The sequence below is a fragment of the Suncus etruscus genome, chromosome 15 (assembly GCF_024139225.1).
Source record: "Suncus etruscus isolate mSunEtr1 chromosome 15, mSunEtr1.pri.cur, whole genome shotgun sequence".
NCBI classification, from domain to species: domain Eukaryota; kingdom Metazoa; phylum Chordata; class Mammalia; order Eulipotyphla; family Soricidae; genus Suncus; species Suncus etruscus.
In genome coordinates this window covers 6,642,713-6,668,852 of record NC_064862.1, presented here as the reverse complement: position 1 = coordinate 6,668,852, position 26,140 = coordinate 6,642,713, and the positions used below count along the sequence as shown (strand labels likewise).

The 26,140-nt window shown below is 41.5% G+C and overlaps 2 protein-coding genes across 2 annotated transcripts in view; both read left to right on the top strand.

The window, feature by feature from the left end:
- The window catches only part of CITED2 (Cbp/p300 interacting transactivator with Glu/Asp rich carboxy-terminal domain 2), a 1,046,546-nt gene that overhangs the window by 937,997 nt on the left and 82,409 nt on the right, over window positions 1–26,140 (top strand). The window lies entirely within an intron of this gene.
- Window positions 1–26,140, top strand: part of NHSL1 (NHS like 1) — an 80,836-nt gene that overhangs the window by 18,327 nt on the left and 36,369 nt on the right. Inside the window, exon 3 of the mRNA XM_049787999.1 lies at window positions 14,027–14,154. Coding sequence (XP_049643956.1) covers window positions 14,027–14,154 — 128 coding nt within the window. The remainder of the gene's footprint in view (window positions 1–14,026; window positions 14,155–26,140) is intronic.

Sequence of the window (26,140 nt, the reverse complement as noted above, 5' to 3'; positions counted from 1 at the left end):
TAATTTTTTGTTTTTATTTTCTGACTGGTTTGGGGCAATTTTCAAAGATGTTTAGAGGCCTGGCACTGCACTCAAAAGTGATCCTTGGAAGTGCTCAGGAGACCAAATTTGGTGCTAGGGAGCTAATCACATGCAGGTGATGCAAGTGCTTGCCATTTCCTTCCTTTTCATTTGTTTGTTTATTGGGGGCCATACCCTGGTAGTGCTCAGGGGACCATATGGGATGCCAGGTTCAAGCACGGATTGTTCAAGCGCAAGGAAAATGCTCTGCTTGCTGTTCTATATCTCCAACCCCCTACTCCTTTCTGTTTTATGTCGGGTTTGGGTTTGGTAGTGCTGGGGGCTTTCTCATGCCTTTGTGCTCAGGTATCACTCTGGTGTTCCTTGAGGACCATATGTAGTGCCAGGGTTAGCAGCATGCAGGGCAAGCACCTTTCTTACTATTCTCTCTCTCTCTCTCTCTCTCTCTCTCTCTCTCTCTCTCTCTCTCTCTCTCTCTCTCTCTCTCTCTCTTTCTCCCCCTCTCCATCTCCCCTCTGTCTCTTTCTCTTTCTCTGCTCTCTGATATATGGTTTTGGATTCTAATGTCATTGAAGTGAAGACGAGTGAAGAAATGGTCTTAGATATATATTTATATATATATATATTTATTTGAGCTCATTATTTAATATATGCAATTGTAAATGCTCTTGTATAACTACAAAAATTGTTATTGAAAAGTAGACACAGAGCAATATTGCCAGAGCAATAACAATATCAATAGCATAGCAGTAGCTGCTTGCACGCAGCTGACCCAGGACAGACCCAGTGTTCCATAATCTCCCCTAAGTCTGCCAGGAGCAATTTCTGAGCACAGAGACAGAAGTAACCCTTGAGCATCATCGGGTGTGGCCCAAAAACAACAAAAAAAGTAGACTTGGAGACAAGAATGAATCATCAGTGTAAAGGTATATCTAGTACATAGTCTCATGCAGAAAAATCAATTATATATTTGAAATCTATCATTTAAAGTGTCATTTATTATTATCAAATTACCTAGGAAAATATTCATCAAAGAAAAACATTAAAATGCCGTCTTAAAAGTTTAGCAGTTTTGCAATTCTTTTGACAAATTACTGAGTAACTTAAAAATCATTTTTAACATCTATGATTCCATATTTATATTCTAATTTGATGATTCTTAAAAGATATTTGAAGTAAAATGATATTCAACTGTTTTGAAGAGTAGTGGAAAATCCAAATGTATTTTTGAAAAATTCAATATGCTTGACCACCAAGGCCATATATAACTATATTAACAGTGTGGTTTCATTATCTTTAAACTGTTGCCAAAATCCTTAAATTACAGAGCCAGAGGTAAATCCTCTCTACTTGAAAAAGCACTTTGGTTTGATTTTTATTAAGAAAAGAACTAGGATGTTTACAAAGTATAATACTTAAGTGCAGTAAATTTTTCTGTGTGCTCACGTAAGAACTCAAATTAAATTCTTTAGCTATAAAATGCTTGACTGTGGTTGGATGGGAATTTACCCTAAACATGTTTGTATGTTTCCTGTGTATTTTCAATCCTATGGTTCTGGACAGAGATATGTAGTAGAACTGACCTCCTACACTGTTGTTGATAATCCAATGACTAAATAACAGGAATAAACATTTGGAGACCTGGCTCTACTTTACATCTGGGTTTCATAATCTATGAGATAGGTATGTCTGCTTCTCCTCACTTCCCTCAGAAATATTTTAAATACAGATTGAAGAATAGCAAAGGCCTTTCAGTATAGACAACAGTACATTTGCTAAGTGCACTGGCTTGAAACACCAGTGATCTGAAAGATATATTTTTAGACTATGGTTTGTCATAGTACGTTCTCACTAAAGCAGCACATCACTACTATTATTTTTATAATTTGAAACTGGAGTCCTCCCAATTTTTAATGACCTTGGATTTAGTGGTAGGATTATGAACTATTTAATAGCATAAAGAACTCACATCCAGGTTTTAAAATTTGTTATGGCTAGAAGGCAATGCTGTTATGAAATCACAAAGTTGTGCTTTTGACCTGAATGTTTTAAATCTTTTGTGGTAATTTATACTCTTCTACAGCATCAGACCTGAAAAATGACCAAAGAACCTTCATTGTTGGTTCTTCTGTCTTTTAATGTGGCAATACTTGCTACTTGCACCAGATACTTTATCATTTCTTTTTTTTTTTTTTTTTTTTTTTTTTTGGTTTTTGGGCCACACCCGGTGACACTCCTGGCTAGGGGTTAGGTTAGGGGTTACTCCTGGCTATGCACTCAGAAGTCGCTCCTGGCTTGGGGAACCATATGGGACGCTGGTGATCGAACCACGGTCTGTCCTAGGCTAGCGCTGGCAAGGCAGACACCTTACCTTTAGTGCCACCGCACCGGCCCCACTTTATCATTTCTTTCTCAACTTCCTCCCCAGATCCATCAAGCCATCAGACTTATTATGTTTCTCTCTCTTTTTTTAACCATCCATTCATTTTGCCATGCCATTTTCTTGGTTCATAGAAAACACCACATACACACATCCTTTTAAAAAAAAATGTTGATTTATTTATGGGTGTTGCTTTGGGGATCACTCCTGGTAGTGCTCAGCTTTTTACTTCTGACTCTGTTAGTCTTTCCTAGCAATGCTTGGGGACCATATGTGGTGCTGGGGATCAAATGGGTTGCTGTATGTGATGAATGCAAGAACCTTAACCCCTGGTACTGTATATCTGTATATCTCTGTCTTGAAAACAAATCCCATTTGGGAAGAGTGGTATTATTGGCTACTACTACTACTCAAGAGTGGCCCTGGATCCCATGAGAACTGCTGGAGAAGCCCCAAAAGTATATGTCATGGGTTAAAGTGTACTCTTTGAAAAGCATATGCTGAATTTCATTATCTCTGGTACCAGTGGATGTGAGATAATTTGGAAAAGGGATCTTTTTAGGTCTGATCAGAATGAACCTGAGGATACCAACCGAGACCCTAATCCAATAAAGAAAACAGAGATACTAGGTGTACGTAAGGACACAGACACTGAGGGAAGAAAGTCGCGCATAGGTGAAGGCAAGGATTAGAGTTATGCTGCCACATGCCGAAGAGCACAGGGAGCCTCAGAAACTAGAAGACAGAATTGGCTCCTTCCCATAGCTCAAAGGGAGTTCAATGCTGCTAGTATCTCGCTTCTGGACTTGGAGCCTCCAGTACAAAAAGAGTATCCAGTACTAAGCAATCTAGGTGCTATTCAAAGTGGCCCTCTTTGCAGTGCTTTGCTGCTGCGGCCCTGTAATAACAATATAATATGAAACCAGGAGATGTGAAGAGGTGGAAGAAATTTCTAAGAATCTCCAAGGACATGTAGAGGCAGCATGGAGGCCAAGGGAAAGGGAAACTGTCCCCTAGCACAAAACTCTTGGCATTACAAAAACAAACATTGGATGCTGAAGAACAGTGTACTCTGGGAAAGAAGCCATATCTGCCAGCCTGAATGTCTTATCTCTTAAGTTTCTAAGAAAAGTAACTCTTTGGGGTATGGGAAGGCAAGCAAGTTATGATAACAGTTCTCAGCAGAGTGACAGGAGGTTATAATGATCACACAACTTGGGCCCTATGCAAAAGCTACTCTTTCAGTAAACCATCACTCTTCACAACAATCCTGAGAGATAGTGGGGGTCAGATAAATATCCACATGTCATGTAAGAAAATTTTGATACAAACATGCTCTAAGTCTTTGGAGCAACATGGGATTTCAGAAGCTCTGGCTTCACAGCAGGGGTGAAAGTACAACTATTCTTACCAAGATAGGTTCAGAGTCCCAAGAAGCTATCAGATCCCAAGCAATCAAGGACACTAATGCACTACAATTCCAGGAAAAAAAACCATACTCATCTCCAGTGGTTCACAATGAGTTATGAGCATTCACAAACCTTTTGAATACTGTTATGGGCACAGGGAATTCTTCAGCAAACAGAACAAACAAAAATGCCTGCTCCATAGAACTTATGCTTCAAAAGAAACCCAAGACCACAAGTAATCTGTCAGACAGGCCAAACAAACAAAAACCCAAACTGTCAATTATGGAATGAAAGAGAGTCCTCAGTACTATAGAGGAAAGGCTGAGAGAGGTACAGGGTATGGTGCTGCTGGAACAGGATTTCGTGAGTATGACATGTGAGTGAGGAGTGGGGTTCCCTGGGCCTGAGGAAAGAAAGTCTGATTTGGATTGAGTGAAGAGGGGAGATAGCAGAAAATGTGCAGACAGTGAAAAGGAAGGCTACTCTACTGGCCTTTTAGTATCTGGGAGGACAGGGCTTTTCCCCACATGTCCAGGCTCAGCAGAGAAGAGACATGAGAGAGAAGAGAGAAAGAGACATGCTCTCATGATATTATTATCTTCTTTCTGTTCGAGTCCCTTCCCAGCATGCTAGGATTAAGCTGAAATCAGTCCACTGAGTATGGTCAACCCAGGTCTGATGTCTTGTCCACATGCGATGCCCTTGAGCTGCCAGAGCTTTTCTGAGAGCCACTGAATGTGTCTCCAAAGCCTCCTGAATACCAGTAGGGAGACCACCACCCTGCCTTCTCCGTACCACTGTTGAGTTTGAATGCAATCTATATGAGGGAAAAGCAAGTATCTTTGTAATGCTACATGGGCTTTTCTACCATTGGTTTCTAGAATGTGCTATAATTGATTTTTTTCATGTTTATAATCCTGCAAGAACACTAATACACTGAAAAAGTTTCCAAAAATTATAAATAATTTGTGTGATTAAAAAGCCATTTTTATTTATTTGTCTGTTTATGGAGGGGGAATGGGGGTTTGAGTAGGGTAACATTGGGCCATACCTGGCAGTGCTCAAAACTTATCCTGACTCTGCTCAAAGACTGCTCCAGGCATGCTTGGGAGACCCTATGTAGTGCCAGACCCATAAGAGCCAAGTTCTTAACTATTTAACTGAATATAAATGGAAGTCTGACATCTTAAATGGTGGTGATGGGTGGAGGAAAGAATTAGGAGATAAAATGGAAAGTTACATGAGCATTTTAAAAAGAGGATTTGTTGAAGCCATAGCAATGGAATGCTCTGCTAGCTGGGCTAGTGTTCAATGCTAGGACGCAAGGATGTGGTGGCACTTGGCCACTGCAGAGCTCCAGGACATGAGGACAGTGATTGGGGAGATTTCTAGGACCAGTGCAATGATGCTTATGAGGAGCATGTGCCCAAATCTCTGTATGATCTCCCCAGCCCCACAACATACTTCCACACCAGATTAACTCCTTTCTGCTTGTTGCAATAGTTAAAATATGTCAAATAGGGGAGCGAGAGCACAGCAGTAGAGTGTCTGCCTTGCACACAGCAAGCACAGGACGGACCCCAGTTCAAATCCCCTCATCCCATCTGGTCCCCTGAGTGAGCCACGATTTCTGAGCACAGAGCCAGAAGTAACCTCTGAGCACCGCCAAGTGTGACCCAAAACCAAATCTATATGTCAAATACATTTTACAAGCCCCTGCCTACCTAACAGATATTCTTCCCATGTAAAATTGACCACATGTGTGAAGCTTGGTGTCAGTTAAAAGTAAACAGGTGATAGCTATAACTTCTGCAGTTAGATAATTTCAGATATTTTTATCTCAGTTTTGGATTGATAGAAGTTGGAAATAAATGTTTGGTCCATTGCCAACAAGTGAGGCCTGGAAGAGTGTCCCATGACATACTGCAGAAAAAATGCAGCCTTGTGATGTTTAAGTGGAAGCATTTGCCGAAGTTAGAGCCCGTGTGGAAAATTTGTCAGCAGACATCTCTTACTGCATCCCCACCAGATGCAAGATAAGAGCCATGCAAGGTCATAATGTATATGTTAACCCAGAGCAGAGCGTTTGGAGATAGTTGCTGAGTGAATTTCACAATCTCTTTCCAGAACCTAAATTTCCAGGGTAGTAAGTGGTACAGGTCTATCTGAATTACACATTCAGCAGCTCTGACCCATATTTTACATTCTGCTTCTAATGCAAAGGAGGGGAAAAACCACAATGACATTCATTTTTAAGTTGATCTTAATTTTAACATGAATTAAAAATTAGCATGCCTTTGTTTACTGCAAGGCTTAGTACAGTGCCCAGGTTATGAAAACAACCCAAATGTCCAACAACAAATAAATGGATACTGTAAGTTGTGGTATAGTGTATACAATGGAGTACTATGCAGCATAGGAATGCATTCTATGCAGTTCATTGCCATGTGGATAGGACTGGAGGGTATCATGCTAAGCAGTACAAGTCAACAGAGGACAAATGGCAGATTATCTCATGTATATGTGCTACATACAGAACATTATTATTCAATGATACTCTCTAGATTTGTCCATGTAGAACAAATTCCATGATTTTTATCTTTCTTATGGCCAAGTAATATTCCTTTGTGTATCTGTACCATAGTTTCTTGATCCAGTCATCTGTTCTTGAATACTTGGGTTGTTTCCAGATTTTGGCTATCGTGGAAAATTCTACAAAGAACATGGGTGCAAATGTCTTTTCTCCATTGTGTTTTGGTCTTCGGGGTAGAGGCCAAGAAGTGGAATTGCTGGGTCAAATGGCAGAAGGCTTAGTAAGCTGTTGTTGTTATATGTCCAGACTATTAAATTGGGGTGTTCCTTTAGGGATGACAGCATCAAACAAATGAAGTTGTCCAGAAATTCAAAGCTACAGTGTTATGAATTTTAGGGTTATATACTCCGCTACAAGCATCCCAGAAGAAGGCCAGGTTCAAACATGGTGACTGTGTTTGCCAGGCTTTCCCAGAAGATACAGGGAAGGGTGCCCCCACTAGCTTCAAACAATGCCCTGGTGATATCAACCCAACACCTGATGTACCTGAAATGTGATCAGATCAGCATTTCTGCAGGGAATCATTAAGCGTCAGTGATGAGGCAGGCCATTGGGGAAACAGTGATTCTGGGTGAAAGAGGCAGCAACTGTGGCTTCGGCAGAGTGGGGCTTGGCCCACCCTCTCCTCCTGAGATGGCCAGCATTGTTCTGCATGGACCAATGTAACCCTAATTTTTTACAGCCAGGTTTACATCTCATTTGAGAAAAGGGTGAGTCTATGGAGCTGGCCTGGTTCAACCATGGAGACTGTGTTTGTCTTTGCCCTTTAAACACCATGATTACAAAGTTGTTCATGATTGGGTTTCAGTCTTAAAATGTACACCACTTTTCACCCATGAACATTTTCTGCCACCAATGTCCCCAGATTCTCTGGCCCTCTCTCCCCATGCCTGCCTTTGGGGGCAGGCATTTAATTCCCACCTCTTCTCCCCATCCTTTTAGTGTTTTTTTTGGGGGGGAGGGTTTCTTTTTGGGCCACACCCTGTGATGCTCAGGGGTTACTCCTGGCTGTGTGCTCAGAAATTGAACCTGGCTCGGGGGACCATATGGGACACTGGGGACAGACTCAGGTCTGTCCTGGGCAGTGCTCTCAGTCTGACCCCCATTCTTTTAGGGTTTTTTATTTTTATTTTTAGACACTGTGGTTTGCACTGTTGTTAAGCAGCAATACTGTGCATGTCACTTTATATCCATTCACACTCAGTTATTGTCTAGAGTGATCATTGCCGTAGTAATTCTTTCTCTGCCCTAACTGCACTGCTTCACTATTGTAGCAAGTTTTCAACCATGTACTCTTGGCCCTCTATTGTCTTTAGGTATTATTAGCGTATTTTTCTTATAACCCATAAATGAGTGAGATTATTCTAGGTCTATCCTTCTCCTTCTGACTCATTCAGTATAATAGTCTCCATCTATGTATAAGCAAATTTCATGACTTCCTTTTCCCTAACAGCTGCATAGTATCTCATTGGGTAGATGTACCACAGCTTCTTTAACCACTCATCTGATTTTGGGCACTTGTATTGTTTTCAGATTCTGGCTATTATAAATAGTGTTGCAATGAGCATAGGAGTGCAGAGGGCTTTTTGTATTGTGTTTTTGAATTCCTATGATATATCCCTAGGAGTGAGATTACTGGATCATATAGGAGCTCAATTCTAGTTTTATGAGGAATATCCATATTGTTTTCCACAAAGGGTGGACTAGTAGGCATTCTCACCAGCAGTCAATGAGAGTTCCTTTCTCCCTGCAATCCATACCAGCACTGTTTTTTTTTTTTTGTGATGTGAGATAAAACCTCATTGTTTTGGTTTGCATCTCCTTGATGATTAGTGATGTGGAACACTTTTTTCATGTGCCTTTGTCTATCTGTATTTCTTCTTTGAGGAATTGTCTGTTCATGTCTTCTCTCTATTTTTGGATATTTATTTTATTTTAGATATGTTTTTTCTGTTGAGTTCTACAGGGAATATCCATATTGTTTGCCAGAAAGGCTGGACTGGTCAACATTCCCACCAGCTATGAATGAAGATCCCCTTTTTTCCCACTTCTATACCAGCAATGGTGGTGGTTGTTCTTTTTGATGAATGCCAGTCTCTGTGGTCTGAGGTGGTTGTCTCATTTGTCATTTTGATTTTTGTATCTCCTTGATTATTAGTTTCTTAGTAAAGCTTTCATATATATATATATATAATTTATATATATACATATAAATACATACATATATCTCATTTGGCCATTTATGTATCTTCTTTAAAGAAGTTACTATTCATCACTTCTCCCTATCTTTTTGGTGGGATTGGATTTGGGGTGAGGGGTGTGGTTCTTTTTCCCGACTTGTGAAGCAGGATTGTCTTTTCTTGTTGAGTTTTGGTTACAAAGTTTGTTGTGACCCAGTGTACCACAGTGGAAGTAAAACCCTGGTTACTCTGGCAGAAGTTGGTAGCTGCTGGTGTGAGGAGCCCCACATATGAGGCAATGTGGTGTGATCTTTTAATGGAGCATTTGCCTGCATGACTGAAGGGTAGAGATGCTGCAGCTGCCTGCTCTTCAGATTTTGAAACTTCAATTGCAGCCATTTCTCTCATTGATACCTATGGTTTAAATTTAGGAGCAGAATATAGAAAGTGAAATTTGATCTAGATTTTCCAGAAAATATATATGTATATATATAATTTTTTATTTAGAGGCCACACCTGGCAGTGCTTAGGGTTTGGTTTGCTCCAGGCACTGCATTTAGATATCACTCCTGGCAGACTGGGGGGGGGGTGCATATGGGATGCCAGGAATTCAACTGGGGTTGTCTATGTGCAAGGCCAGAGCCCTGCCCACTGTATACTATCTCTCTGGCCCTAAGAGAAAAATTTTTTTGAAACACTTTCAATCTGCTTGCTGTATATTCTCTTAACACATCTGAAATACTAAAACCAAAAGTCTGAAGACTAACTTACTACAGAAAGGGTTTGGCAACCAAAGCCCACATAAACATACCAAGTTGACTAGATGGCCTTTTAATTAGATGGCATTATTTTTTTGTCCTACATTTCAAACTTAGGTTTACTAAGAAGTGCTTATGCATTGTTCTTCAGCTAAAGAAAATAGTTTGAAATGAAAGGGAGGAGGAGGAGAAGGAGGAGGAGGAAACTTGTGATCAAGAAACTGAAGGCTTCAGCAAACAGTGACACCTTTATCCAAGCAAACCAGTGAGAACAATAACCCGGTTTTACTCTTTCTGTTGCAAGAGGACTATGTGCTAAAGATAGATTTTCTCTCCCATTTGGTGTCATGTTTCCAGCCTGTCACTGCTGGCATAACCCAGCTTTCAGGGATACTTGGCCTTGCAGTTGCACTGGGTGTAACATGTGAAATGTCTTTATTCATGAGGGGCTTACCCTTTTGTCTACCTCGCTCTGCAGTTTTGAAGGAACAAAGCCCTGGTTTTATAACCCAGAACGCTTGCCACTTAACGAGAGAAAAATTTCCTAGATAGCCCTAAGAATTAGGATCACAGAAGTGCCAGTGGAATCAGATGAGCTTAGGCGATTCCAGAAATTTGATAAGAGTGGAAAAAAAATATGGGCCATCTGCCATAAATCACATTGCCAATTCAGTCTTAGAGACAGCATTTTATTTTGTTTGATTCACTGCCATTTGTTCTGCTACTATTTTGCACATTTCTGTGACAAGCTTTGTGGGAGGGAAGTCTTTTAAATTAGGCTCAAATGGTGACACCAACTGGAAGTACTAATAATTACTCTTGGGTTTTAACATATAAGTAATAACTGTACAATATTTGACCTTTTTACATTTAATATGTATCAAGTCATTTTGGCTACTTGAAAATATGGTCTATCCTAGCCAGGGCCCTTCCCAGTAGAATTGCAGAATTGTGTGGGTTTGTTTTCTTTTTTTTTTTTTTAAGTTTTTGTTGTTGTTTTGTTTTGGGGCTACACCCGGCAGCGCACAGGGGTTACTCCTGGCTCTGCACTCAAAATTGCTTCTGGCAGGCTCAGAGGACCATATGGGATGCCGGGATTAAATCCGGGTTTGTCCAGGTTGGCCGCATGCAAAGAAAGCAAATGACCTACTGCTCTGTTATCATTCTGGCTCCAGGTTTTTTTTTTTGTTTGTGTTTTTGTTTATTTGTTTGCCATACCCAGCAGAGCTTAGGGCCTATTTCTTTTTTCTTTTTTTCTTTTCTTTTCTTTTTTTTTTTTTCTTTCACTTTTGGGTCACACTTCTGGCTCTGCGCTCAGAAGTCACTCCTCGAAGCCTGAGGGACCACATGGGATGCAGAGATTTCCTTGTTGGCTTCGTGCAAGGTAAAAATGCCCTACTGCTGGGCTATCGTTCCAGCCCATTAGGGCCTATTTCTGACTTTGCTCAGGAGCAATCCCTGGCAGTGTTCTGAGGGATCGAATTGGAATCTGGGAGTGGCCCAGAAGAAGATTCTTTTTCAAAGACAGTTAAATGGCACCAACAGATTTTACTATTCTTTTTTTTTTTTTTTTTTTTTTTTTTTGGTTTTTGGGCCACACCCTGTGAGGCTCAGGAGTTACTCCTGGCTATACGCTCAGAAGTTGCTCCTGGCTTCTTGGGGGACCATATGGGACGCCGGGGAATCGAACCGCAGTCCGTCCTAGGTTAGCGCAGGCAAGGCAGGCACCTTACCTCCAGCGCCACTGCCCGGCCCCACATTTTACTATTCTTATTGTTTTGCTATAGTTATTACTTTGTTTTGGTTTAGTTTGGTTTTGGAGCCAAACCTGGTGATGCTCAGTTGCTATTCCCCAAATTGTGCTTGGAGGTAGTGACCAGCTTATTTACTTGGTTTTTAGGCCACATCTGGTATTGCTCAGGGCTGGTTGGTTTTGTGCTGTGGGACCACTTCTGGCCGTGCACAGTGATCATATGTGTGTAATGCTGGGAATCAAACCCCAGCCAGCCATGTGCAAGGCAAGTGCCCTAAGCATTGTACTATGTCTCATGTCCTAAAACAGATTTTGACATTGTTAGATCTTGGATTTTCAAACTTTTGGGGGGAGTGGTGTTTGGAACACTCCTGGTAATGCTCAGATGGGTTACTCCCGGCTCTACCCTCAGGAATCACTCCTGGCAGTGCTCAGGAGTCCATATAGGATGCCAGGATGAAACATGGGTCAGCGTCCGCATGCAAAGCAAACGCCTGCTATGCTGTTTGTCCAACTCCAGCATTTTCAAATTTGTAGTAGGTCAGTTAGGAGGAAGAAAAAGAAGGATTTAATTTTAAAAAATCTTGACCTTTGCTTTGTATTTTATTCTGTCAAGTATTTGAAAATACTATTGTTGCTATTTTATTGTGTTTGGCCATACCTGACAATGCTGGGGGGCTATTCCTGGCTCTGTGTTCAGGGGTCACCATCCACCATACTCAGCTCAGCCCCTTAGACTCTCGCTCCACCCTTGTTGGTTTGTTCTGAAAAGTTTACCTTGAGCCCTTCAGGTTTTGTTTTGTTGTTTTTTGGTTTTTTTTTTTTTTTTTTGGCAGGGGGTCACACCCAGCAGTACTCAGGGGTTACCCCTGGCTCTACACTCAGAAATTGCTCCTGGCAGGCTTGGGAGACCTATGGGATGCCAGGATTTGAACCATCGTCCTTTTGCATACAAGGCAAACACCCTACCTCCAAGCTATCTCTCCGGTCCCAGAGCCCTTCAGTTTTATAGAAAACCTTAGAAAAGTTAATTTAGCAGCATAAGTTAATGAAATGGAAAATGATTCTACTTGAGTGCTTTATTTTTTTTCTCAATATTATGATTGTTCACTTAAATCAAGTCAAATGTTTACAGAATCCCACAAAACCCATTTGGAAACTGCTAAGCACACTTTAGGTAACTGCAGTGAGAGTGAGGTTAGTTTGCAACTGTACAACTGCTTTTTAAGATCAGGTGTCAAATATTGTAGACTGTAGAAAGATTTCTCACTGAAAAGAGATGAATAGGAGTAAATTTCTATTAAGAGTAAGTTGTGTTCTAGGCAGTTCAGAAGGAATATGAGTGGTTGCAATTCGGCCTATGGAGTACTTCGCCCTGTAGTCACTGAGTAGTATTTATCTGTCTCATGATTGTACTTACACTGCCAGGTGCTAGAGGTTTCTCATGACTGTCCATGGACATTTTTTTTTAAAGTCTGACATATTGTTCGGAGTTAGAAACTTTTTTGTCCATCCCCACTGTGAGGTAGCAAAGAGGAATGAGAATATTTTTATTCTCAAGTTGAAGAATTATATCAGCAATGCTGGGTCTCTCCTTTGAGGAAGATTGTAGATTCTGCAGCGCACAAGGAAGTCTGATGGTGCCCTACTTTAGTTATCATCTCTCTTCAGGTGTGTGGTTTGTAACACTGTGTCAAGAGAAAACCTTTCCAAAACAGAATACATTTTTGCACTAATTGAGCCTTGCAGAATTTTGGGTTTTATTTTTGTTTGTTTATTTGTTTGAGGCCATCTCTAGCAATTCTCAGGGTTATTCCTAGTTCTACACTCAGGAATCACTCTTGGCAGGGGACTTGAGTACAAACAAACAAATTGGTGTGTATTTTGTATGGGGTTTCAGAAATCTAATCCAGGGTGGCCCCTTGCAAGGCAAACTCCCTCCCCACTATACTATTGCTTCAGCCCAGTGCTGGCTTTTGTTTATTTGTTTATTTTTATAATATCTTTATGTAAGCACCATGGTTACAAACTTGTTTGCAGTTGGGATTCAGTCATAAAAAAGAACACCCACCTTCACCAGTGCAACCTTCCTGCCATCAATGCCCTCCATCTCCCTCCTCCCCGACACCTTGCCTGCCTTCCAGACAGGCATTCTATTTCTCTCACTCACTACCAATGTCACGGTAGTTATCAGGGTAGTTATTTCTGTAACTGCACTCAACACTCTTTGTGGTGAGCCAGTCCTTCCAGCCCTCATCTCTATTGACTCCGGTTATTATTACTATACTGTCTTTTATTTTTATTAAATCCCACAGATGAGTCAGACTGTTCTGTGTCTATTTCTCTCCTCTGACTTATTTCACTCAGCATAATAGTTTCCATGTCCATCCATGTATAGGAAAATTTCATGACTTCATCTCTCTTGATGGCTATATAATATTCCATTGTGTATATGGACCACAGTTGCTTTAGCCATTCCTCTGTTGAAGGGCATCTTGGTTGTTTCCAGATTCTGGATATTGTAAATAGTGCTGCAATGAATATAGGTGTGAGGAACGTTTTTTGTTTCTTGTTTTTTGTTGTTGTTGTTTTTGGGCCAAATCCTGTGATGCTCAGGGATTACTCCTGGCTGTGCGCTCGGAAATTGCTCCTGGCTTGGGGGACCATATGGGATGCCAGGGGATCAAACCGAGGTTTGTCCTAGGTTAGTGTGTGCAAGGCAGATGCCCTACCACTTGCGCTACTGCTCCAGCCCCAGGAAGGCATTTTTGTATTGTGTCTTTGTGGTCCTGGGGCATATCCTTAGAAGTGGTATTGCTGGATCATCTGGGAGCTCAATTTGCAGTAAAATCAAGAGGATAGAAATTGTAAGAACTACGTTTTCAGTTCTGGCTTTTACCATCCTCTCTTCTCCCCTCTTATTATTCTGCAGAATGTGATAAATTGCGACGGGATGGCTACCGGAGTTCTCAGTACTACTCACAGGGACCCACCTTTGCAGCCAATTCCAGCCCTCACTGTGATGATTATCAGGATGAGGAAGACGACACAGATCAGAAGGTGAGACTTCCAGTCCCATTGCATCTGGGATAGAGCCCTGAATGGAAGGAGGACCCAACAGAAAAACAAGTGAAATCAGAATAAAATATGTTCAGAGATCATCAGAAGGGCCAGGGATGGTGCTCAAGGGTTTGACCACATGTCTTTCATGTAGGGGGATCCTGAGTGGATACCTGACACCATGTGACCCTCGGGCATGACCAGAATGGCTTTCACAGCAACACTAGAAACAAAACAAACAAATATGTTTCCTAAAATACATGAAACATGTTAAGAGCTTATGGTAGCAAAAATTGGTCTGGATCAGGTAGTGTCTAATTTTGCAAGCAGGAAGGGGCTACAGAAATGAGAGAATCTTGGAAGTAAAAGAGCAGGAACAGGAAGTTACACTGGGCACAGAGCTGCAGGTGGGCTTTTGCAGGGTGACTGGCATTTAGAGGATCAGGGTGGGGAAATTTAGGCCGATGATCTAGCTGGTGCTGATCAGGTGATTCCTCATAGACTCCTTTGAAATTCTATTCCTGGAAGAAGCATAATTGAAACTTAGTCTGGTAATTTGGTGACATGGGGTTAGCATAGTGAATTTATTTGGGAAACAATTGTCTTACTTTTTTAATATAATAATTTTTATTTTGACTAAAGTGGATTACAAGTCATTCACAGTAAAATTTTAGGTATATAGTGACATTGAATCAGGGGCATTCCTACCACCAATGTTGTCCTCCCTCTACTCCCATTCCCAGCATGTTTTTTTTTCTCCTTTTTCTTCTTTTCTTCAAACAGAACCACATAACTTGAACCATCTTGTTCTGCCTCACAAACTGAGGGGAAAATAATGGAGGGTACCAAGACCAAACAGTCGTATGAACATTGAGTAGAAATAAAAAATAATCAGACTTAGGTACCAAATCCAAAGTCAATGAAAACAGATACCCAATCTACAACAAGCTAGACAAGGAGGGGACCACTAATACTAGCAGCCCAGGGGGCAAAGGAGGAGGATATGGGATGTTTTTGAAAAACAAATCTGCTTGGGTATATTTTTGTTTGTCTGGTTGTTGGTTTTGGCACTACACCTGTTGGTGCTCAGGCCTTATCCTGATCTTATGCTCAGGTATCACTCCTGATGGGACTTTGGAGACCACATGGAGGTCTGGGGATTGAATCCCTGATCAGCCTCTTGCAAGGCAGGTGCCTTTCTAACTATCCTCTCTCCAACCTACTGCTTTAATTTCTTAGTTTTAGGGCATTTAAAAATATAGGGGCCGGAGAGATAGCATGGAGGTAAGGCGTTTTCCTTTCATGCAGAAGGACAGAGGTTCGAATACCAGTATCCCATATGGTCCTCTGAGCCTGCCAGGAGCGATTTCTGAGCATAGAGCCAGGAGTAACCCCGAGTGCTGCCAGGTGTGACCCAAAAACCAAATAAATAAAAAAAATAAAAATAAAAATGTTGCTGCCATCCTAAAGGATATCTTCACTTCAGTGCTCTTGAGCACATTCTCATATCTTTATATTTATTTAACGTTATTGGGTTGATTACAGAAATTAGATGTTTTTCCTTATTTCTATCAAGTCAACAAGATGGAGCTCTGTTCTCAGTGACAAAGGAACTGAAATTGTTGTGGAAGTTCATTTCTGCCTCCCCTTGTCCTCTCTAACACTTTCTCTACACCCATCCCTGTCCCTAATGCCGTACTCTCTTCAGGGCAGAGCCAGGGTTTCATTTGTGCACTCACCACACAGTGCTTCATTCCGGATTGTCTGTTTAGCTCACTCATTCATTAGCAGCCAGTCCCTGACAAGTCTGCAGCAAGAAAGTGGGCACCCTGCCCCATGCCCTTTGTCCTCGTTATTTATCTTGCTGCCTTTCACCATATCATGATGGTTCTCTGATGGCTCCCAGGTGTGCAACAATCACTGGTAATCATTCAGAATACCCAGTCCTCATTCTCCTAACTTTGTTCTTAAGTAAACTAGATATTTATTGAGCACCTCCTGTGTTCCAGGGATAATTCTTTTCCTTTCTTCCTCTCTCTCTCCCTCCCTCCCTTCCTTCTTTCCTTCCTCTCTTCCTTTCTTCCTCTTTTCCTCCCTTCCTTCCCTTTCCTCCCTCCCCTTCCCTCCCTCCCTCCCTCCCTCCCCTTCCCTCCCTCCCTCCCCTTCCCTTCCTCCCTTCCTCCCTCCCTTCCTTCCTTCCTTCCTTCCTTCCTTCCTTCCTTCCTTCCTTCCTTCCTTCCTTCCTTCCTTCCTTCCTTCCTTCCTTCCTTCCTTCCTTCCTTCCTCCCTCCCTCCCTCCCTCTCTCTCTTTTTGGCTTTTGTTTGGGCCAAACAAAGCTGTGCTTGGCTAATCATTTCTCTTCCTTCCTTCCTTCCTTCCTTCCTTCCTTCCTTCCTTCCTTCCTTCCTTCCTTCCTTCCTTCCTTCCTTCCTTCCTTCCTTCCTTCCTTCCTTCCTTCTTTCCTTTCTTCCTTCCTTCCTCCCTCCCTCCCTCCCTCCCTCCCTCCCTCCCTCTCTCTCTTTTTGGCTTTTGTTTGGGCCAAACAAAGCTGTGCTTGGCTAATCATTTCTCTTCCTTCCTTCCTTCCTTCCTTCCTTCCTTCCTTCCTTCCTTCCTTCCTTCCTTCCTTCCTTCCTTCCTTCCTTTCTTCCTTCCTTCCCTCCCTCCCTCCCTCTCTCCCTTCGTGTGTGTGTGTGTGTGTGTGTGTGTGTGTGTGTATTTGTGTGTGTGTGTATACGCGCCACACCCAGTGGTGTTCAGTATATGCTCCTAGCTCTTCACTCAGGGATCATTTCTGGTAGGCTTGGGGGGCCATTTGTGAAGCCAAGGATCAAGCCCAGGTCAGCCACAGGGAAGGCAACTGCCATTTCCATTGTGCTATTGCACCAACCGTAGGAATGGTTCTCAGTACTGGAGCTATCAATGAAAGAAGCAGAAGAACCCCTTGCCCTGGATGGAGCTTTGACCTGATTTACGTGAAAAATAAACATTGGTGTTTATTATTGGTATTAGAGAGCATGTTCTTGGGATCAAATCAGAATCAGGGATCAGAAAAATAGTACAGAGGATAATGCACTTGCTTCCCAAGCTGCTGATCCTGGTTCATACTCCAGGTACCACAGCTGGTTTTGCTAGCACTGCCAGGAGTGATCTCTGAATCTAGTTCTCAGAGCAAGTCCTCAGCCAGATGTGACCCTAAAACAAGGCAAACTAAAATAGCAAGATAAGACAGCAAGGGCAGTTGCAGTTTTTTGTTTTGTTTTGGAAGCCACCCCAGCTGTGCTCTTTGTGGGCCTCAGGAGACCATACAGGCTGCTGGGGATGAGAATTGAACTTGGGCTGGCCACATGCAAGGCAAGCTTTACCCAGTATACTCTTCTGCAAGTGCCTTATCCTTTGTACTTTTCATATACTTTCAGTTCCCCTTTGGTTTTTGGGCCACACCCACTGGTGCTCCAGGCTTACTCCATAGTTTGGCAGCACTAACTGGAATCAAAAGTTTTGCATAATATTTTGAGCTACACAGTGTTTGTCCTTCAGATAGCATTTATAGGAGATATTCTTCCAATTTAAGCTGTCACTTAGTAGGGGAGAGATTGGGAAGGGGTGGCATACTGAGAAAATTAGTTTTAAGGAAGTTGCAACAGACAAGACATACTAAAATCGAAGAAGTGATTCCTTGGAGCTTGGAAGGTGGCTGCATGGCTTAGAGAATTTGCCCAGCAAATATAGGGCTATGAGTTGAAGCCCCAGAATTTCTGTACAGGCTAAAGTAAGTGTGGCAGCTCGCAAGTCCAAGGAGATGAAAGGAGAAAGGCTGTGTTTAAATTAAGAATGGGAGATTTTAAGTCGACAGGCACTAGGAGTCAGCTTAAGTGACTTAAGTGACTTAAGTGAACTTTGCCACTTGGCATAATTCTTTGGGTGTATCACTTGGCCCTTTTCGGCATTGATTTCCTTAACTAGAAAGTGGGGTGGTGAAGTAAGATTGGTCATTAAGATCCGGAATGAACAGGCTATTCATTCATTCACTTACTCAGTAATATTTATTCAGTATCTTCAATATGCTAAGCCAGGGGTGGCGAACAAGTTGGACACAAAGAGCCAAAATTTTAAACTGTGAGAGTCAGAGAGCCACACCACGCAGTGACCTGCCAAAACAGACAAACACTCACACAAAAGCATCTAATTTTAACAATAAACTATTAAACGCATTTTGCATTTTGTCATTTTGAGTGAGGGTAAAAATCCTGTTCGCCACCCCTGTGCTAAGCCATTGCTATGAGTTCTGAGTCCAACAATGAAAGCTTCTGGAACATGATAAGAAAATAATCCAGCTCCAAGTGGTGATGAGTGCTCTGAAGAGGAATGACACCTAGGACACCTAGAAAATATCATAAGACCTGGAATCCAGTGACCTGAGTGACAGGCAGGAAGAGATGAACACTGGGGGTTGATCACAGGTCTGAGCACACAGAACCATTTTAGATTTGTTGTTCCAGGAGGACGTATGAAAGTGCACCGTATTTTTTTTTCCCAATGGAATCATTGGAGCCAGCGTCTCAAGAATTACTTACTTGGGGCCGGAGAGATAGCATGGAGGTAAGGCGTTTGCCTCTCATGCAGGAGGTCATCGGTTCGAATCCCGGCGTCCCATATATGGTCCTCCCGTGCCTGCCAGGAGCAATTTCTGAGCCTGGAGCCAGGAATAACCCCTGAGCACTGCCGGGTGTGACCCAAAAACCACAAAAAAAAAAAAAAAAAAAAAAAGAATTACTTACTTGCCACTGAACCTCTCCCTCGCTGTTGCCTAATCAATGTTCTCTTTTGGTTGCACCATAAGCCTCATTATAGAGACACTCCAGCTTTTCTTTCATCTAGAGGGCTCCAACCTTCAACCTTTCATCTTCCTCCAAAGCCTGTCCCATTTTTCAGTTCCTCTTTACAATAGAATTTCCCCCCAAAGAACTGTCTGGACTTGTAGCCAACATTGCCTTTCTTCACATTCTCCTTTGAACCCCCTCCAGACAAACTTCCGCCCCTGGCATGCCCCGGAAATGGCTACTGTTGAGTTTCTCCAGCCAGTCTACATTGCTGAGTCTAACAGCTAATTACCAACCCTCATCTTCCACAGCTTCTCACAGTACTTACAAAGTTTAGTCATTTCTTCTGGGAATACTTTCTTGGTTTTCATGAGGTTCATATGTCTGAATTTCCTCCTTTCTCATTCACCAGTACTGCTCATTCATGTTCTTCTTTCATCTGTCAAAATTTGGAGGCCCCAAGAAAGCACTGTGCCTTTATTTATTTTCTCACCTCTATAAAGCATGCCTCCATTTTACCTGTTGCTTAAGTCAAGAACACTGGACACATATGAGATTCTTTTACCTTTCTCTTATGCTTTGAGCAAATTCTTCAGAATTACCAATGATTGAACCACTGAAGCACAGTTTAGTTATCTTGGAATATACCTGAGATGGGTGACCGAGGCACATAGAGGCAGATTGTGGTAGGTGGAACAGGTATTCTGTGAGTCAGTAGATATAAGGTAAGCTTACCCAATGTTGGAAACAGGAGCACAAGTAAATGGAGGCTGAGAAAGTACCATTGAGAGCCAATGCCAAAGAAAGGAATTGATTTCTGCTGCATAGCTAATAGAAAAGCCCTTCTATTTCTCTGTTTGAGCAGAGAGATTATTTTTGATTTTCATTACATTCAGTGGTGATTGGGTGCTATTCTGTGCTTGGGGTCATTCGTGGCAATATTTGGGGTCCTTGCAGTATGGGGAATCAGACCTAGCCCTCCTACATGCAAAACATGTGCTTAGCCTGGGGGGCTCTCTCTGACCCCTGAATTTTATTAGAAAATGTTCAATTATATGTATTGAGAGTGGCGAGATAAATTACAGCAAGTAGGGCACTCGCCTCACATGCAGCCAACCTAGGTCCAACCCCCCACATACCTTGTATCCCATAGAGTTGCCCAAGCCCCATCAGGAGTGATCCCTACGCACAGAGCCAGGAGTAAACCCCGAGCTTTGCTGGGTATGGTCCCCAAACAAACAAAAATTGTATGCATCATCTTTAGTCAGATGTAAGATATATAAATAATGTTAAAGATATTTTCTGCTTTATGTAAGATGACAATCTGAGTCTAGAGCTAGAGATAATTTGTGGCATGGGGAAGGGGCCACTAGACTGTGAACTTATATCCTTGTACTTGTAAAGTACGTAAGCCACATCCCCAGCCCAGTTTCTTGAGATTATTTTATTTCTGTAATTTTTTTGTTTGGGGACTACACTCTGTGACACAGAATGTTCAGAGCTAACTTTTGCAGTGCTTGGGGAGCTAGCTGCAGTGCTCCGCTGGATCCAACCCCTGGACTGGCTGCTGGCTAGGCAAGCACATTGTCATCGTACTTTTCATTTTAATTTTGTATGATGGTGAGGAGCAAGCCAAGGACCTCACATATGCAAAGCCTGAGCTCTGCCACCTAGACCAAGAGAGCATCTTAACAGCCTGGTTTTTGTTTCTAAATAGGTAAATTGACCCAAGTAAAACTGCAAAGTGACTCTGTTAAGTAACCTTTCAGTAATCATTTCACAACATATTATTATATCAGTATCACATGATTTATTTTTTTGTATTTTCTTCCCCTCCCATAAAATACATGATGTATTTTAAAGTTACACAGTGTTATGTGTCATATTTCAAAAAAGCTGAAACCGACAAACCATTAAAAATAAAACTGTACCAAAATAGATTAAAAAAATAAGTTGAGATCCCGCTGTCGTAGAGAGAGACCTCTCAAGCTTAAAGAGAAAAAAGATTTAATGCTTGGCAGTGTACCAGGCAAACTAAGGTAAGCAAAGGATGCAGCATGAATGTTGTTACTTTAGTTTTAGATGTTTTATGCAGGGGAGCGTGTTTTGAAACTATTCCCAACTCTGCACACTGGGGTTATTCCCGGAGCTGTTTGGGTACCGTTTGGTCCAAGAATCAGTCCAGAATCAGCTGTGTGCAAGGCAAGCATCTTAATCCTATATACTCTGTCTGGCTCAAAGGTGTCATTATTAAAATAAATACACACACACACACACACACACACACACACACACACACACATATATATATATATATTGGGGGGATCACATCTGGCAGCGCTCAGGGGTTACTCCTGGCTCCATATCAGAAATCGCTCCTGGCAGGCTCGGGGGACCATGTAGGATGCTGGGATTCGAACCACCGACCTTCTGCATGCAAGGCAAATGCCTTACCTCCACGCTATCTCTCCGGCCCCTAAAAAATATTTTTTTAATACTTACAACATAGCCTATACCATATCCTGACATAGGTCACAAAGCCCAAACTCCTTGGGTAATCTCAGAAAGAGCCTCAGAGAGTCTCAGAAGGCTAAAACATGCTATCATGTGGGATGCCAGCTTCAATTTCCAGCATTGCAGCTCCAAAAGCATCAGGAGTTACTCTGTTGGTAACATGTCCAAACCAGTAGAATACACTATTAAGAATATACTATTAAGAATAATAGCAATAGTACAGTAGTTAAGGCATTTGCTTTGCTCCTAGACAAGTAAGGTTCAGTCTTTATCACATCATATGGTCCCCTGAGCACCTCTGAGTATGACCCTCAAAGAAAAACAGAGTCCCTAGTTGATTTTAATCTCCATAGAATTTTATACATGATCCAATTGCATTTGCAGTCAGTGCAAGTTCATTAACTATTTAAGAGGCTGCAGAAACAAGCTGAGATTAAGACCTTTATCTGCTTAGCTTATGGTCTTCAAAGTCACTCTAACAGAATTATTTTAATACAGAGCATGCATAAGTCAAAATAGATGGGGAATTCTTCCAGAAGTCCCTTTACCTTGCATTTTCCTAGATAGTGTTTCCTAAGTAGTGGAGGTGTAGGAGGAAAATAATGGACTATAGAAGGACTACGTGAGTCATCAAATGTTTAGGCTACAAAACCCCTAACATCAAAGGTCTTTAGAGTGAAAACTTACTTGCATCCACAAATACTCAGTATTTTACCTCTGCTAAGCTTAGAAACAATCTCCTCAAATGAGTTGTTAATAAGACAAAGGTTAAAGGCATGGGAGTTAGAACATAGAACTTAGGTCTGGAGAGTTAGTACAGCTGCTTGCCCTGTTTGAAACCTTCACCAAATTGATCCCTGGCACTACATATGGTTCCAAAATATTGTGTGAGCATAGTGTGAGCTCAGAGTGAGCACAGTGTGAGCATAGAGCCAGAAGGAAGCCCTGAGCACAAACAAAAAAGGTAAAAAAAAAAAAAAAAAAAAGCTTTTTTCTAGCTGATTGTTCTAAAATAATTACCTTAATGCAAACCTCCAAGTCAAACTGATATTTATCCTATAAAGTACATGACAGAAAACAAATAGCACAGCAGTAGGGTGTTTGCCTTGCAGGCCAGCCCAGGATGGACCCTGGTTCAATTCCCCATTCCATGTGGTCCCCTGAGCCTGCCAGGAGTGAATTCTGAGCACAGAGCCAGGAGTAACACCTGAGCATCGCCAGGTGTGACCCCCCCCCCAAAAAAAAAAAAACAAATATTAAACTAACTGCATTTTTTTTTTTTTTTAGTTTTTTGGGCCACATCCGTTTGATGCTCAGTGGTTACTCCTGGCTAAGCGCTCAGAAATTGCCCCTAGCTTGGGGGAACCATATGGGGCGCCGGGGGATTGAACCGTGGTCCTTCCTTGGCTAGCGCTTGCAAGGCAGATACCTTACCTCTAGCGCCACCTCGCTGGCCCCAAACTAACTGCATTTAAAAAAAAATGCTATGAGGGAATTTGGAAGTCCCATAAAATACTTTTTTTGAACTGTGATTTAAAGAGAAAGGCACTGTGTTTGTGTTGGTCATCACGCACCAATCATACTCTGTGAGTTATAATTCCCACAGATTTATTATATTATTATATTATATTATACATATTATATCATATCATATCATCATATCATATATCATATCTATCATATCATATCAGATGTTTGTAGGCAGGTCTAATATTGATGCCAAAATACTATGGGAGGAGACTTCTGTATTTTCCTCACCTACCTTCGTTGGTCTTTACTTTTGATGATGGAGCATTGAATGAGGGGAATATTCATAAAAGCTCCATTTTCTGAGCAGAAAAGATGTCAGTCATGAGCTACTCAATATTGTGTGTGTGTTTGCCCTAGACTAATCTAATAAAATAGACTGGGATTAGAACAATAAAAAGACCATCCTTGATATTGATACAAACCAAAATGTTCTTTTCTATTTCCTGTTCTACTTTGAACATGCATCTTGGGTTTTGCGCCAGCCAGCCTTTGCTGAGAGATTCCAACAGAAGTAGAACATTGATAAAGACAAAGTGACCTTGGCTTTGCTCTGTAACTGCCATGTAAGGGGATGATTCTCCTGATTCTGGGGAGCTTCGGGTTAGGGCAGTTTCTCCACCTGTGAAAGCTGAGTGGCCTTGGATAAATTGCTTCCTTTCCAGGAGCTTCTGTTTCCTCCACGGTGAAGGGTTATCAGCCACATGTTCTGGTTTGCACAAGGCCAGCCTCTTTTACAGATGCCGTCTTGGGTAATTATTAATAAACCCCCTTTCACTTTCAAAGGCATTCTGGTTTTGAAAGTAAATTACACGGTTACCTTACCTACTCTAGAGGGTGGTTGCGAGGTTGCCGTGAAGGATTGTGTGTAAAAACACTTTACCTGGTACCTGGCACATAGTATATGTTCAAATGATGATGATTAGTCTGATTAAAGTGTGTGATTTTCCAAACCAGACTTCAGAGACTCAATGACTCAATAGATATTGTTTGTCTTTGAGAAAATTTGGCCATTCTCCGTATCACTTGAAGTCTTTTATCTGGTTTAATTAATCCTCAGAACCCCTTTGAAATACTACCAGGAGTGTTCCCTGAGCGCAGAGCCAAGTAGCAAGTCCTGAGTACTGCTGCATAGAACCCCAAACAAACAAAACAGAAGTGGGGCTTCTCATTCTATTATTCATTTCTTTGAATAATCTTTCATTTCGTTGCACCAGTTGGGTAAGTTAATAGGGCTGACTACTAAGCCACTCAAATGCCTTCTCTATAGGCCTGCTGTGGTTTTCCCATCTCATCTTTCACTTTTCTGGTATTCATTCATCCACGGTAATTTTTTCAAAAACCATTTACTTGCTACCTGGTCTCCGTAAAGAGACCTAGCCACTGGCATAGGGTAGTGACAGTCGAAACATGTGTGGTGAGTCCAGTTGTAGTTTTTCTTGCCGGTTCTCTGGGTATGTATTTCACAACCCAGTGGAAACAGAAAGGAGTCAGTGCTGATCCTGAGCTACTTCTGCCTCCTGTTTACACTGTACACTTTCAGGTGAGGATGAGAAGATGGGGCTCTGTCTCCCCAGATCTTTGTGCACTCAGACATGTGAGGGTTCTCAGGTAGCTTGTCTCAGTTTCCCATTCAACTCTTATCTCCCTTCCCTTTCAGAGGGCAGATTCATCCCTATTGATGATCTGTCTGTGTTCTGTGTCTGTATGTCTCTGTATGGAGTCAAATGCCAAGCATATGGCTATTTGAGGAACTGTGCTCAGGGCATATTATGAATGTATATAATACTTTCTACCACTATGCATGCTAGCTCAGATTGGGCCAGTTTCATGTTTATGGAAAATCCCACTCGAAGAGACTCTACCCTTGACTAGTTAAGACAACTAAACTTATGGAACTCTGAATTTCCACTGTATCTTCTACTTTGTCATGTAATTGTCCTTTCACCTTGAGTCAAAAAGAGTTAGTCTTTTTTCCTATTTTGTTCGAAAAGGAGTGGGACAGTTTTGGGGCCACCTGGTGGTGGTACTCAGGGCTTACCCCTGAGTTTGTACTCAGGGGTCACTCTTGGCAGTGCTCAGGCAACCATGCATAATGCCAGTATTTATTTAACCAGGTTGGTAGCTTGCAAGGCAAGCACCTTAATCCAAGTACTCTCTTTCCAGTCTTTAATGTCTTTTCTCTCTTCTTCCCTATCTTAAAGAAAGTTCATGTAGGGAAGGACAATGGGTCAGTGGTGTTAGTAACTCTCTGATAGTGAGGGTGATGAATTAGCATTTCATAAAACAGTAATATGGGAGCTGTTGTAAACCAGGCAATCTTAGTACAATATGTAGTTTAGTTGGGTGGAGATTTCCACTGCTAGATTTTATATTCTAAAACTAAAAAGAAAGTATTTACCCTTTTTTGTTATTCATATGTTGATTTATATAATGTACTGTGCATGAAGCATATCATGCTGTAAAGCAATGCTTTACATGCTGAAACTAATAACCTTCTTTCCCTTAAATATAGTATTAGAGTTATAATTACCATAGAATTTCCACACACATTTCAACTATAAAATGTTTCAACATGCGTATACATGTGTCAATACATGAATATGATTTTTATTTTGACAATTAAAATAGTGAGCTTTTGCATCCCCAAAAGGAACTAGGATTTAAATCCATCAGTGACTCCAGAGTCCATATTTTCCTCCAACAATAATGCAGTGAATTGAGCCTTAACTATAGCTCTTGCCTTCAAAACACTCTCTGAGAGTTTTGAGTCACTGAGAGATATAAAACACTTTTTTGCAATCCAATTATCCATCAATAAAAGAATAAATGGTCTTTAAATGGAATGCGAACCCCTATGAAATGAACGAATATTGCTTAACATAGAAGTGTCAGAGAAACACAATACTAAGTAAATAATATTGCAATCAGAATACCACTTTTATAAATTTATAGCAAATCAAGACATTTTATTTAGACACACTTATGCATACATATTACAAAAGTAAGGGGATAATTAGCATTCTGGGAATGCTTACTTGGGGGAAGCAGGGAAGACCACGAAGCTATTGGTAATATCATTGATTAGGTAGTGGGCTTGTAAACATTATTATGTTATATC